Genomic DNA, 15,234 nt, shown 5'->3' on the forward strand with positions numbered 1-15,234 from the left:
CTGTGTTAATTGGTTTCCCTTTTCTTTGTTGAAGAGGGTCTGTGCAATCCTTCTACCTAGTCCGCCATCTTGACGGAACTGCCTTTCTTGTCTTTTTAATGATGTTTACTGTCTTCATGTATGATGTTCTTGTTGTCATTCCACAACTTGTCTGGTCTTCAGTCATTGGTGTTCAGTGCGTCACATCTCTTCTTCAGATGGTCTTTAAGTTCAAGTGGAATGTAATCAAGGTCATATTTGGCCTCTCATGGACTTGTTTTTATTTTCTTTATCATTAGCTTGAATTTTCATGTGAGCAATTGATGGTCTGTTCCATAGTCAGCACCTGGACTTGTTTTGACTGATGATATTGAACTTCACCCTTGCCTCTTCCCACAGATGTAGTAGATCTGATATCTGTGTATTCTATCTGGTGAGGTCTACGTATATAGCTGCTGCTTATGTTGTTGAAAAAGGTATTTGCAATGAGTAAGTCATTGGTCTTGCAAAATTTTATCATGCGATTGCCTGCATCTTTTCTATTACCAGGGCCATATTTTTAATATGATTATTCTTCTTTGTTTCCAACTTTTATATTCCAATCATCAGTCATCATAAATACATCTTGATTGCATATTTGATCCATTTCAGATTGCAGAAGTTGGTAAAAAAAATCTTCAGTTTCTTCATCTTTGGCTTTAGTGGTTGGTGTGTAAGTTTGAATAATAGTATTAACTCATCTTCCTTGTAGGCATGTGGATATTATCCTATTACTGACAGCATTGTGCTTCAGGATAGAACTTAAAATAACTCTTTTGGATGATGATTGCAACACCATTCCTTTTCAATTTTTTCATTCCTGGCATGGTATACTACATGAGTGTCCAATTTGAAACGGCTAATACCCATCCATTTCAGCTCACTTATGCCTGGGATATCAATCTTTATGTGTTCCCTTTCATTTGTGACGACTTCTCATTTTCCTCGATTCATACTCCTGAATTCCACATTCTGATTATTAATACATGTTTACAGCTGTTTCTTCCAATTTTGAGTTGTGCCCCATCAGCAAATGAAGGTCCCGAAAGCTTTTACTCCATCTAAGTTCTTAAGGTCAACTCTCCTTTGAGGAGGCATTTCTTCCCTGGTGATATTTTGAGTGGCTTACAACCGAGGGACTCATCGTCGAGCACTATATCAGGTAGAGTTTCAGGGCTGTTTATTCATAAACTTTTATAGCAATATATTAGACAGTGTTTCACTGCTCTTCATAAGGTTTTCACTGGCAATTTATTTCAGAAGTGGCCAATTTTTTTGAAGTTGTCTATGAAGTTTTCAAACTGCTAACGTTTTCCTCTTTCATATTTATTAATTTTTAATACATAAGTACAAAAACGACAACGAGGCCACATGTTCTGACCTCCTCTAATTCCACAAGAGGAAGACAGGATTACCAGCAGTAACCCAAGGCCTATTACTGCAAGGCCAGACACACTGCCTCCCTCCAGCCCTTTCACCAACCGTTCCTCCCAAAGCACCCACCACCTCTCCTCTGGGTTCGTTAATTCACTGCAGTGGCCACACAGAACTCACAGATTACGGGGTTTATTAGGCAAGCACCAGGCTACAACTCAAGTTCAGGAAGAATGCTCAGTCTCTCTCCCAGCCCACTGTCCCTCAGCCAACAGTCTCTCACAGTCTCTTTCCCAGCAGTGCTGGTCCCTCAGTGTCTCACTCAGCATTGCGTGTCTCTTGCGCCTCTTTCCCCGCAGCATGTGTCTCTTTCAGGGGTGCGTGTCTCTTTCAGCAGCACGTCTTCCTCCACCAGCAGTCAGAGAGAGTTCTGCCTCTAGGAGGCCTCTTTTTGAGCCCGGCAGGGTGGTCAAACTAGCCAATCATAGCATCAGAACTCTAAGCACGTGAGAGAGAGAGGGAACCTCCCAGAACATTGTTTTGTGCCACTCCCAACAGAAATACTCCAGGTGGACAACTTCAGCAATCAGGAGCTCCTCAGTTGCTCATAGAAAATCCCACCTTAGAGTTTACAAAGACTTATGGATAGAAAAGCCACACTAAGTAATTTACTACACCGCAATAAGTAATATGTTTATTATGGAAAAATAAATTAGAAGGAAAAGATAAAATAATTTTTTAGAAATTATTTAATCACATCACCCAGAGAAAATGACTAACACTTCAGAAAATTAGTTAACACTAATGTTACCTAATTAAATTAACTAACATTAATGAAAATTAGTTTATCCTACACTTAATAGTTTGTAAATGACATTTGTCAGTAATGTATCATGAAGATTGTTCCTTGCCAAATTCATATTTGTGTAATTCTTAATTATTCCATGGCATCAACTGTTACCAGTTCATTTAAGTACTCCTCTATTGTTGGGCATTTCATATTGTTCTAGAGTTCAGAAAAACAACACATTTTTTGAGGAATTGTCTAGTTATGTCCTAAAAGTGGAATTGCTTATGATTCATATGGTGTTTATATTTTTAAGACGTTTGATAAGTGTTCATAATTTTCCTCCAGAGGGATCATTCCTATTTACTTTCTCATAGAGAAAGCTGCTGTAGTTTGGGAGAGAATGGCATTAATTCCCATTCTTTGCTAAAGAATATTAATAGATGTTATAAATCTTACAGATTCTACATTTCTCTTTCTTTACATTTTCCTTGTCATTTGATTAACATTTTGCATAGTTATATCTGAAATAATAATTTTTCATTTTCAAAAGTGGTATTGTAGCTACTCAGCAAAGTATTATCTCTTAAGTCATGTCATGCATTTTTAAGTGTGCTTCTTAGATTTTTCTTTTTTCTCTTGTTTGCATGCAGTGAATGGTAAATTTGCATGGAATATTTGAAAAATGAAAGTACCAGAATGAATTGAATGTGTTTGGATTATCATTCTTTGTTACTTACCTTAATGGTTTGGAGACAAAATTCTGCTTTTGAAACATAATTAGATTTATGTGTCCATTATGTGTTTGTCTTCTTGTTGAGTTTCTTATGATTACCAAGATGTTCTTAGATTCTAGTGCCATTTGCTACTTAATCCTGTGTGTTACTGAGATTCCAATATAGGAGCATTTTGTGAGTTAAATTAGGTGAGTTACTTTTTGTTACTATTTTTGATTCTTTTAGTTTTATTCCCATGTTTGTGAATTTGGGACCAAAGGAAATAGTTGGTGAATTATGATTTTTTGGATCCAATAGACTACTTCAGTTATTTTAATCTCATATCATCAGATAGTAGAAAGCATTGAATCTTTAAAGTTGAAGAGACCATGGAGATAAATAATGTAGTTCAACTTCTTGCTTCACAAAATAATTCCTTCCTCAGTATCCTTGGGAACTCTGCTGGAACATTTTTCAGTGTTTTTTAAGCTTACAAAGTAAGTGTCATATAAAGTTTCTTCCCTAATGGAACTTAAAAATTCTGTATTTCTGTGGCATAGCATTAATGAGGAAATTTCATAACAAGTTTTATGTTCAGTATTATATGCTTTGGGATCTGCATTTTTTTACAATATAACACTAGTTTTGGATATTTCTAACTTAATTATAAATTTAATTTTAAATTTTCCCATATGATAGCTAATGGAAAAAAAAATAAATTCTTGCTCTAGATAAAGGTTCAGCACTGACAGCAGATCAAGCATTATATACTTTTAAAGTAAATTGGTTAATATGTAAGGGGCAACCAAAGCTAGATTGATATTTTAAATATACTTTCATTTTCTTAATGCCAATTTTTAAAGTGGTAAAATAATAAAACTCTTAGAAAACTATATGTCATGTGATTATTAGCTTTGTGCTAAATAATTAAGCAATACAGTACTACCCGTTGAGCTTTTTTCTCTTTTTTTCAATCAAATGAGAACATACTGTATAAAAAACAAAATGATAATGGTAAGCATTGACATACTTTATCATAGTATCTTAGGAAATAATCAATCAGATGTTTCATTAGTCAAAAGTTTTAGACAAAGAGTGGGTCTCCATTTTCTGTATGTCATCTTAATATGAAAGTTTATCACATCAGTGCTTGACTAACTTTTGCTTTGCTGATAATCTGTTGAGCTTTTTACATGTGCGCTGCACTAATCAATCACTGTGCTTATTGTTTGAATGTTTGGTACAGGAAGCGAGCAGCTGCAAAGCATCTAATAGAACGCTACTACCACCAGTTAACTGAGGGCTGTGGAAATGAGGTCTGCACGAATGAGTTTTGTGCTTCCTGTCCAACTTTTCTTCGTATGGATAACAATGCAGCAGCTATTAAAGCCCTCGAGCTTTATAAGATTAATGCAAAACTCTGTGATCCTCATCCCTCCAAGAAAGGAGCAAGCTCAGCTTACCTTGAAAACAACTCGAAAGGTGCCCATAACAACTCCTGCACTGACATAAAAATGAACAAGAAAGAAGGACAAGGAGCTAGAGATGATTTTAAAGGTAAGATGTTCTAAGTTTAATTGAGGATTGTTGATTCAAAACCATATTGGAGATATATCATGTAATTTTTTTTTTTTTACTGTTTTACCTAATTATGTGACATTTTTAAGATAGGATAGTAAAACATTTTTTATTGTAATAAAGGACAAAACTAATAACTCAGTTAATAACTAACTGCACTACTGGTTTTATCATCTCTAATTTGAAGCACATTCTACTCCCAAAATTTCATTTATTAATGGGTTGATGATAAATTTATATATATTTTCTGTTTGGAAAAATGTGTTAAGTTGGTGGTTAATCTCCCAAATTAGGCCCAAGTCAGTTTAAACTGTAGAATGTTGTTGTTGTTGTTATGTGCTGTGGAGTCGGACCCAACTCATAGTGACCCCTCCTTGGGTTTCTGAGGCAGTGTCACTAGGGAAATACATTACCCCATCTTCCTTCTGAGGAGTGGCTGGTGGATTTAAACCTCCAGCCTTCTGGTTAGCAATCAAGTGCCTTAGGCACTATGCTACCAGAGCTCCCTAAACTGTAGAATAGCTGGAACTAAATATCTGAAATGAGTCCTGTAATTCTACGACTATGCAGTGAAAAACAGAAAGAGGAAAAGGAAATCTTTACCTGTTTTTGATGGCAGCAGAATTTTTTAGTAATGGCCTGAGAAATAGTTCCGCTTTTCCTTCTCATATATTCTTCCCATATCTTGCTCATGCATCCTTCCAGGCATCTGGTACACTCATACTGCCAAAGATTAGTCTTTTCATTCTTGTTTTCTTTTCTGAGTGGTCCCCCAAGCTCTGTTTTCCCAGTGAAGGAAATCAGTTTTAGTAACAAAGTAATCATATTTCTGAATGATTTTCCGGGCTTATCCTCACCAGAACCAAAAAACCAAACTCACTCCAATCGAGTCAATTCTGACTCAAAACGACTCCCTTTGGGTTTCCAAGGTGCTAAATCTTTATAGAAGGAAGTAGATTGCCCAATCTTCCTCTCACAGAGTGGATGGAGGGTTTCAACTGCCAGCCTTCTGGCTAGCAGTCAAATGCCTTAGGCATTGTGCCACCAGAGCTCCTTTTTAGTCTTACTAGAGGCAGTTGTATTTTGAAAGAGGAGACTCTGTTAAAGACATGTATAAGTTAGAGGCTGCCTTACCGAAATTTGAATTAAGTTTAAATGAATTAGAGAAATGGAATTGTATAATAATTTCTACTCATTTCCACTAGAAAGCTATTTTCTCAACTTTACCCAACTTTGTTGCTACAAAATGTATAGTTAAATTACACAAATTATCTTATACATTGGAGAAGTAGATGGATGTGTCGGTTTAGATGTTGTCAGTATATACAGTACAGAAGTTGCACTGGTTCCATTATACACATTTCCTCAGCAAGCCTGCACTTCAGAGTAGCAGCAGCTGACACGGGAATGCAACCAGCATTAGCTGTACCCATTCACCCATCTCCTTGGCCATGTGCTTGGTGTTAGACATACTCTTTACAGTCTTCGTGCCTTGCTCACGTCGCCATAATTTAGCAGTTTTAACCTTACATAATAATTTCTTTCAGTATGCTACTGCCCCCCCCCCTTTTCTGCAAAGTTCTATATGCACTGTATTTCTATTAGAACTTTTTAACCACCCTAGTATTTTTATTTTGATAGTTTTTTTTTTTTTCTTGTTAGCTTTATTTAAAAATTTGTATAAATACTGAGTAGTCTGCCCCAAACTCTGTTTTCACATAAGTTTATTTTAAGTGCACACTATTACAGAGTAAGAGTACTTTAAGGAATATATATTACAGAATATACAGATATATCCTCCAAAATTATCTCTTAATATTTTCACAATAGGATACCTCTTCTTGTTACCCAAGCTTTATGAATGTTTATTTCTCTAATTATAGCTTTTTTTTTTTTAAGCTACATTTATGTCTGAAAAACTCAGTTCATCATTTTCAACAAAACACTATGTAGTCCTGGTATATTTTAGGTAGAATTAATAGAATGTCAGAATTGCTTGAAGATGTTCTGTCAACAAAGAGTATGTGAATTTAGCATGTTGCTGCCCCCAATAGAGGTCTTGTCAGTGCACCCAAAGTACCTCTTTCTTACCAGTCTTATGATTTGATGATTAGGAAGCAAAGTATATTTTTTCCTATCAGGCCAAGTGTTTATAAAAGCTATCTTAGTATGTTATGGTTACATTTCAGGAAATTAGATAGCTGTTCTAGATTATTTTGTAAGCTGTTAAATTTTTTTCCAATGAAATAATGGTTATGTATGCTTCTAGTTAGCAGTTTCACACTTCTCAAAAGGAGATTACTGATGTTTAGCAGATATGCCTGTGTTTCTTTAATAGAGCAAACCTGAGAATTAGTTCTTAAAGATTAGGTCACAGTAAAGAAGCTATGCAAGTGTTAAGATTCTGGTAGGAGGGACTACACAGATCAGGTTTGTGGTGTGATAAAATTTGGTATTATTATGGTTCAACTTTTGCAAGCCATTCATCCATTGATCTCTTACATTTTACGTTGTCTTTGCTTTGAAGCAGATACACAAAACAGAGGTCAGAATTTCACTAAAAATTTTTACATGTTGTGTAGTGCATGCACAAGTGTATATTTAGCTCAATGAAGGTAAATACCTGAATAGGTTATTTTAGGAAGACGAGTTCCATTGTTATTTAGCTTGATTGTGAAGAATATTATTTCATAATAAAATATTGCATGTATAATTGCAGTTTAAGTTGCTTTAGTAACAGTAAATTTTCTAAAATACAACACTGATCAGAAATATATAGGGGTGTAACTTTACTTGGAGTGCTCCATTTTTTATTTCTTCCACAAGTAGATAGTATTTTACTTAACCATGTACCTTATAAAAAAATGGCCTCTAAATTATCTAATAATAAAGTTAGATTGTTTTTTCTATCTAAAAATAAGAATCAGTCATGTCTGTCCCCTTTTATTTAGAGAACAAACTCTTTCCTGGAAGCCCACTATTGACTTCCACTTTGGTAGTCGCAGCTTTACTTGTCTGCTTGTAAGTTGCCTTCTTCCAACTTTGTTTTTCATTGCTCACTACCTATTTCTTGATTATTCCAACCTGATTCTCGTCTGCAGATAACAGTTTTAACTTTGGGGATTGTGAGAAATGGCGTATTAATTTTCCTCAGACACCAACAGAATGACCATTCTGGAACAAATGGGAAAGAACAACAACAAAAAAAAAAACTAATTTTAATACATATGGAAGTAGAAAAAGAGCTATTTCCAAAAGAGAATGACCAAAGAACCTTTCTCAAATTCTTTCCTTTTTATATGATAACAGAGTAGTGAAACAAAGAAGAAACTTCTCAGAAGAATAGTAGCTTCTGCTCTAGCTAAGTTGTGGGAGTTGTACCATGATGAATCAGAACATGATTTTAAGAGTTGTAAATCACAAATGGTATTGAGTGCACAGGAACTCTGGTGATACAGTGATTAAGTACTTGGTCGCTAACTGAAAAGTCAGTGGTTTCAACCTACCAGCTGCTCCACAGGTGAAAGATAACGCCCTGGAAACCCTACAGCAGAGGAGGGGGTTAGTTCTACTCTGACCTGTAGGGCCATTGTGCATCTGAACCAAGACCGTGGCAAGTAGTTTGGTGTTACGGGTTTTTATTGAGTGCAAAATATTTGTTTTACTTTTCACTAGAACATATTAAAACAAATTAAGTATACATATTATGAAAATAAATGTTGCCTTTTTTCCTTCAATTTTCTAGATGTGACTTACCTAACAGAAGAGAAGGTATATGAAATTCTTGAATTGTGTAGAGAGAAAGAGGATTATTCTCCTTTAATCCGGGTTATTGGAAGAGTCTTTTCTAGTGCTGAGGCATTGGTTCAGAGCTTTCGAAAAGTCAAACAACACACCAAGGAAGAACTGAAATCACTTCAAGGTAAAGATGAAGACAAGGATGAAGATGAAAAGGAAAAAGCTGCATGTTCTGCTGCTATGGAAGAAGATTCAGAAGCATCCTCCTCAAGGATAGGTGATAACTCAGAAGGAGATAACAACTTACAAAAATTAGGCCCTGATGATGTATCTGTGGATATTGATGCTATTAGAAGGGTCTACACTAGATTGCTTTCAAATGAAAAAATAGAAACTGCCTTTCTTAATGCACTTGTATACTTGTCACCTAATGTGGAATGTGACTTGACCTATCATAATGTATATTCCCGAGATCCTAATTATCTGAATTTGTTCATTATTGTAATGGAGAATGGAAATCTCCATAGTCCTGAATATCTGGAGATGGCATTGCCATTGTTTTGCAAAGCAATGAGCAAACTCCCCCTTGCAGCCCAAGGAAAACTAGTTAGACTGTGGTCTAAATACAGTGCAGACCAGATTCGGAGAATGATGGAAACATTTCAGCAACTTATTACTTACAAAGTCATAAGCAATGAATTTAACAATCGAAATCTAGTGAATGATGATGATGCCATTGTTGCTGCTTCAAAGTGCTTGAAAATGGTTTACTATGCAAATGTAGTAGGAGGGGAAGTGGACACAAATCACAATGAAGAAGATGATGAAGAGCCTATCCCAGAATCCAGTGAATTGACCCTTCAGGAGCTGTTGGGAGAGGAAAGAAGAAACAAGAAAGGTCCTCGAGTAGACCCACTGGAAACTGAACTTGGTGTTAAAACTCTAGATTGTCGAAAACCACTTATCCCTTTTGAAGAGTTTATTAATGAACCACTCAATGATGTTCTAGAAATGGATAAAGATTATACTTTTTTCAAAGTAGAAACAGAAAACAAATTCTCTTTTATGACATGTCCCTTTATATTAAATGCTGTCACGAAGAATTTGGGATTATATTATGACAATAGAATTCGCATGTACAGTGAACGAAGAATCACTGTTCTCTACAGTTTAGTTCAAGGACAGCAGTTGAACCCATATTTGAGACTCAAAGTCAGACGTGATCATATCATAGATGATGCACTTGTCCGGGTAAGTTGGGCAACTGTTTAAACATAATACTAGATTGAAAAGTTAATGATGGGGAGATTAGAGAATTGACTTTGTGGTACAGATCAGTGAATTGTGAATTTATTTTATAAGTGATTCAAAAAAAAAATACAAAAATATGTAATTTTATAATCTAGGGATACATGGACACTTCTAATCTCAATTTAGAGTACTTTTGTTCTTCTTGTCCATGTTTACAAGTGTGTTCCACAGAGAACTAGTTACCTTATATAATAAAATCAGTCTCTTTGAGAGAAAAAATGGATTTTCTAAATCTTAATGATTCCAAGAGGTTTCCCTACTGAGAAGAGAAGTGGATATTGGGGTAAGGTCAGACGCAGAGCAGTAGGGGAATATGCAGACATCCAGTAATTAGTGTAGATGTGAAGTTTACCTGGGAGATGTAGCACAGTGAGACCTTGTCCTAAAGCAGTATGTGATGTCCAAAAATTCAGTCACTTAAAATTAGAGTTGCATTATTGTGAGCTTGATCAAGTGACTGTAGCAGGTTTATACAGATTGCTTGCAAGATTTGGGCTCCTGTTGGACCACTCTAAATTTAGTCCCTGTGTGGCACTGCCCTGGCTGTAGTAGTTTCTTTACACTTAAATATCTATAGGGACAGCTCTGGGTCTTTTAGTTAGCTGGATATTTTGGGAAAGTAGCATCTATCCTAGGAATTTGGCAGTTGATAGTGCCTATATTGTCATCCCAGTCCAGGGAGATTGACCTGCAAAAATACTGGGACCTCAGGTACTCATCTTTTAACTTTCTGTTTCTCAAGATGGAGTTGCCTCGTGTTTCTTCCTTTACTTCCTAGAAGCTTAGTATTTGTGTCCCAGTTAAGAATACAAGAGTAATCAGAATACAGAAAAACTATCAGTCAGTCACATAGTACCACAATTTACATTTGTGCTTTATCATTTCAGTATATTCATAGTATAAGATAGCCCTGTCATTGCTGTTTCTTTTTCGCCAACTTCAAGTGAAATTGAGTGTCAATTAAAAAGATAATAAACTTTCTATACTAATGAAGGGGATAGTAAACTCTGACACAGACAACTAAAAAATAGTGTATATATTTATTTCAAAATATAGTTGAGTTTAGAGTGGATTTGCCTATATCTGAGAATTCATAAAGCTATAAACCAGTGGGAAAGGTTGTTTGAGATCTCAGAAATTAAAAAGCTGCAGAGGTTCTATGCTGCTTTTCTTGTTACTAGTTTTTAAAAATTCCAGATAGGTTTATAGCGTTCAGGAGAAATTCTGCAGTATTTAAGCAATATTTTATCTCAGTTTTTCAACAGAGATAAAAAGGGAAATTACCTTTAATAATTACTATTGCTTTATTTCTGGTGCCTTTTTATTTTACTTATGTAGTTGTGGACAACGTGAATAATTATTGTACTTTATAACTGATCCTCAGGCAGCCAGTAACTTACTTTACATAGTTTAGCAGTACGGTAGGCTGTTATTTAAGAATGTGAGTGATGTTTTATGAAAAACATGTTGAGGTCTATCAATGAGTATCTGTAGTTAAAGCAGACCTGTGAGTACCAGAGCTACACGTATTGTTTGGCTTCTCGGTTTGTGACCCCTTCAGCTGGTGGTATTGGTAAAACCTATGCGTAGCCTTTCAAAAACAATGAAATTACTCTCTGTTAGATTCAAGCCAGGTTTTTAAATTAAAAAAAAAAAAAAAAAACACTTTACGTGTCTGCCTTCTGCTCAGAGGTTTGCTCTGCCTTAATACCCCATCCCCTTCCACTTTTTTTTTTCCTCTTGATACAGCAAAACTAAGAACCAACAAAAGTTTAGGTACTTATTGTATACTTTGATCTGTTTCTAAAATTTATCTTCTAAGATTTAGTGGAAACAACTATTTTAGCTTATAAGCCTCTGAACAGACATTGGCATAGAATTAGATGTGAGCTTTTTAATTGTGCTAACAAATGGTTGTTTTTTTTTGTTTTTGTTTTTTTTTTTTTAAACTGTTGTTATTTTAAAGCTGGAAAGTAAGATTTGGCTCATTACTATAAATCAGTATTAACTAAATCATCTCTTTGCTTAAATAATATAATTCACAAAAGCCGTTCACTTCAGAAATCCTGCGTGCTAGGTATTTTGCAAAGCAGTGGAGAAACAGAGATGATTAGTGCCCACTGAGAAACTTCTTTGGAGTTCTAAAGGCTCACACTAAACTGATTGTATTCTTAAATTCTCTCTCTCTCTCTTTTAATATCACACAATGTGAGAAGATTATAAACATATGTCAGAACAGGTCTCTGAAGTAAAAGTGATAATCTCCCTATTTTTAAAAAGTATTCATAGCAAATGATGATTATGATAAAGTCACATTATCTGAGTAAACAAAGTAGAAGGTTTATGGCAAAATGCACACCTCTGAGGTGATGGTTTTAAAACTCTCCTGGTGAACTTTAAAAAGAGTACTGATAGGTTTTTCAACGTAGTATTCCCACAGGGACTACTTTGCTTTCTAAACCCTCATTCTTCCTTTTATATTAGTTTGATAAACAAAATGCAACCCCATTGACCACTTTCCTTATACCTGCTAATTTTGAATCAGAGTAAGATTGGGAAGGGAGGAGGAAATGAGAAACTTTGTGGTGAACTCACTCTCTATTTTTTTTTCCCCATTTTATAATACTCTTTGATTAAAGAGTTTACCTTTTTTGTGCACACTTGAATGTTTTATTCCCTATGTATTTTACAGGGTTACAAAACATCTCTCGTTTTAAATATTATCCCAAAAGTAATTTCAGAGAAAAAAAAAGTTGTTTGTGAAACTAAACATGACCTTTTAAAAATCATATGGACAAGCAACTCTGGAACAAAACTGGATTAATACAATTTCTTGCCTACTTAACTACATGACAGATTTCTTGTCCAGTTACCCTTCCTCAAAAGAACCTTATGTGGAAACCAAGTTAGAGATAAGAATTTCTTCCCTGATACAGTTGGGGAAAGGGAAAGGCCAGAAATGTCTTTGGCAAATAATTCCATCCACGGCCTTTAGTGTGGTGTGACTGCTTTGTTTCAAGTACCCTACTTCCGTAGTAATACTGCCTTGGAAACCCAAGCAGGGGTCTCTATGAGTCGGGTCTGACTCCACGACACATAACAACAACCACAAACAACGTTTTTTACAGGGAAGGCCAGCTATTGTTCACAATGGGAGTGATACTCTCCACCCAGCTAAAAGTGCTGGAGGGCCTCTACAGTCTTTTTTCTTTCCACCACCAGCGGCTGCAGCCTGGTAGCAACTCTTCACTAACTCTATTGAATGCAATGCTGGGTTAAAAGCCAATGCTGGGCTGGTTGATGTAGTCTCTTCCACTGAAAAGTAATGGATGAGATATAGCTGATAACAACCACTACATAACAACACTCAAAAGGCTTAGGGGAGAAAAGAATTTCATAGACAGGAACAGATAATCTAGTGAAAACTGTTGGGCAGGCTGGAAGAAAATGGGATATATATATAACCAGTCCCTACATAGCAGTATAATCAGCTGCCTCTTGAAATGCTAAAAACCTGGTGGTGGAAATGGAGAGTCGCAGTAGTTCAGGAGCAACAGGATTGGCAAAAAGACACTGAACCAACATCCTGCAAAATCATAACCTTGTCTACCAGAAAGAACAGGAATGAGTGAACTCAGTAAATAAATAATAATAGAATCGTAGACTTTAAGAGTTAAAAGCAACCTTGGAGTTCATCTACTCCTTAGTCTATAAATGAGGTCCAGAAAGATGTAGTGACAGCATATGACATTCTTGAGTATTTTCTATCAGGTCTTATTTTTTTAGTTGTTAATTATAAGATAGGCTAGCTTGGAAGAAGAGGTAGGGAAGTAACTTGAATTAATAATTATAGTGTTTTTTTTAAAATAAAAGTATAATCATTGCTTTTATTTAATTATGGTAACTTAAGTAATTCAGATCAGACTAGTGAATTGATTCCTAACTGAAGATCTTTGATTACAAGAGAAGAATCATTGTTCATAGTATTTTATCAAATCCAAGATACCATTCCAATATACCATTGATTATAAGACACACCATTATTTTATTAGCACTAAGAAAAAAAAAGTGCTACCGTTAGTTTTAAGATACTACAGTTGTAAGGTACATTGTGATTTGAAAGATCTTAAAATGTGGAAAAAGAAAAAGGAATTTTAGAATCAATAAAATATGATACAATATAAAATACCTTTCCACAAAGGGATATCTCAGAGTTGTTTAAGAACTCTTACTCCCCTGTACCCCAGTCTCTCCTTAAGTTATTAGAATATCTCCCCAGGACTATTTTCACTTATCTGTTGTTGTTGTGTCTTAGAAAATAGTGTAGCAATAAACAAAAGCTCAGAGTTAGCTTCCATTTGAAAGAAAATCCTGACATAATGTTCTTACAGTATTTTATTAACACATGTAGCATAGTGGCTAAGACACTTGCCTGCTAACCAGAAGGCTGGCGGTTCAAACCCACCAGCCACTCCTCGGAAGGAAGGTTGGGCAATCCTACTTCCGTAGTGATACTGCCTCGGAAACCCAAGGAGGGGTCGCTATGAGTCGGGGCCGACTCGACGGCACATAACAACAACAACAACAATCCATACATATATGCTTTAAAATGTATGTAATTTGACATTTTTCTTAAAGCATTCCCAAAGGAAGTGACTATATATAGATATTTTTTTATTCCTTCTGGTAGGAGATTGAAGGTATAGGTTTAATGGAAGAAAACATTGTTGTCTTCTTGATATGCTCCAAACTTCTTTAACTTCTGAATAGGAAATGTTTAAATACATATATTTAACACAAATATAAAACGAGAGATGTTTTGTAACCCTGTAAATCTGTAGATGCAGATTTAGGAGTTTTGGTATGGAGCCTGGGCATCTGTACTTTAGTAGTACCCTAAAATATTCTCATAAAAGCCAGGCTGCAAACCAATATTTAGGAAAATGGCTCTTGGTACAGTTCATGTGTATATCTACTATTTATTCATGCCATTTTTATATACAAGTATACATTTAACCAGCCAAATCAAACTGACTGCTGTTGAATCAGATCTGACTCATAGCGACCCCTTCTTAAGTTTCTGAGGCAGTGTCACTATGGATGTAGGTTGCCCCACCCTTTTTCCGAGAAGTGGATGGTGGGTTTGAACCCCCAGCCTTCTGGTTAGCGGTCAAATGCCTTAGGCACTGTACCACCAGAGCTCCTAAGTATATATTTAGAAAACTGCTAAATGTTAAGAGGATGAGGAGAACAATAAGTTTAGTATAGGGATTGATGGAGGTGTGAGATTTGGTTCAGATTATTCCACGGACTTCTGAAATTTCCAGCAGAGATCTGAAGACAGAAAGAAATGGCTGAGAGGTAGAATTGGATTGGGAAGGCCAAAAATAAAAAGTAGAACAAGGTTAAGGTGTTAGGGACAAATGAAAAGTCCCACTCAAATAAGCTGTACCAAAAGGTTATGCTGAGTCTTCTCTAAAAATCATTTCATCTGAGCTCTAGTGATACTATCCTATGCCTCAGCATTTTGTTTGTTAAAAACCCTCACCTATTATTGAAACAGGAACTTAATTCTTTTATCTATCAATTTACCTATAGTAGTTTAAGAGTAAGATTATTCTGTACTGTTTTGTGTATGTTTAATTGATCTTATACTATATTGTGCACTTAGCATTGTTGCTTATGATTTATTCTTAATTGAAATGAAGAACT

The 15,234-nt window shown here is 35.5% G+C and overlaps 1 protein-coding gene across 1 annotated transcript in view; it reads left to right on the top strand.

The window, feature by feature from the left end:
• Positions 1 to 15,234, top strand: part of UBE3A (ubiquitin protein ligase E3A) — a 113,175-nt gene that overhangs the window by 71,193 nt on the left and 26,748 nt on the right. The window contains exons 4-5 of the mRNA XM_042781665.1: positions 4,142 to 4,452; positions 8,219 to 9,462. Coding sequence (XP_042637599.1) covers positions 4,142 to 4,452; positions 8,219 to 9,462 — 1,555 coding nt within the window. The remainder of the gene's footprint in view (positions 1 to 4,141; positions 4,453 to 8,218; positions 9,463 to 15,234) is intronic.

This window comes from Orycteropus afer, unplaced genomic scaffold (assembly GCF_000298275.1).
Source record: "Orycteropus afer afer isolate SDZICR_OR568_19922 unplaced genomic scaffold, OryAfe1.0 scaffold00146, whole genome shotgun sequence".
Classification (NCBI taxonomy): Eukaryota; Metazoa; Chordata; class Mammalia; order Tubulidentata; family Orycteropodidae; genus Orycteropus; species Orycteropus afer.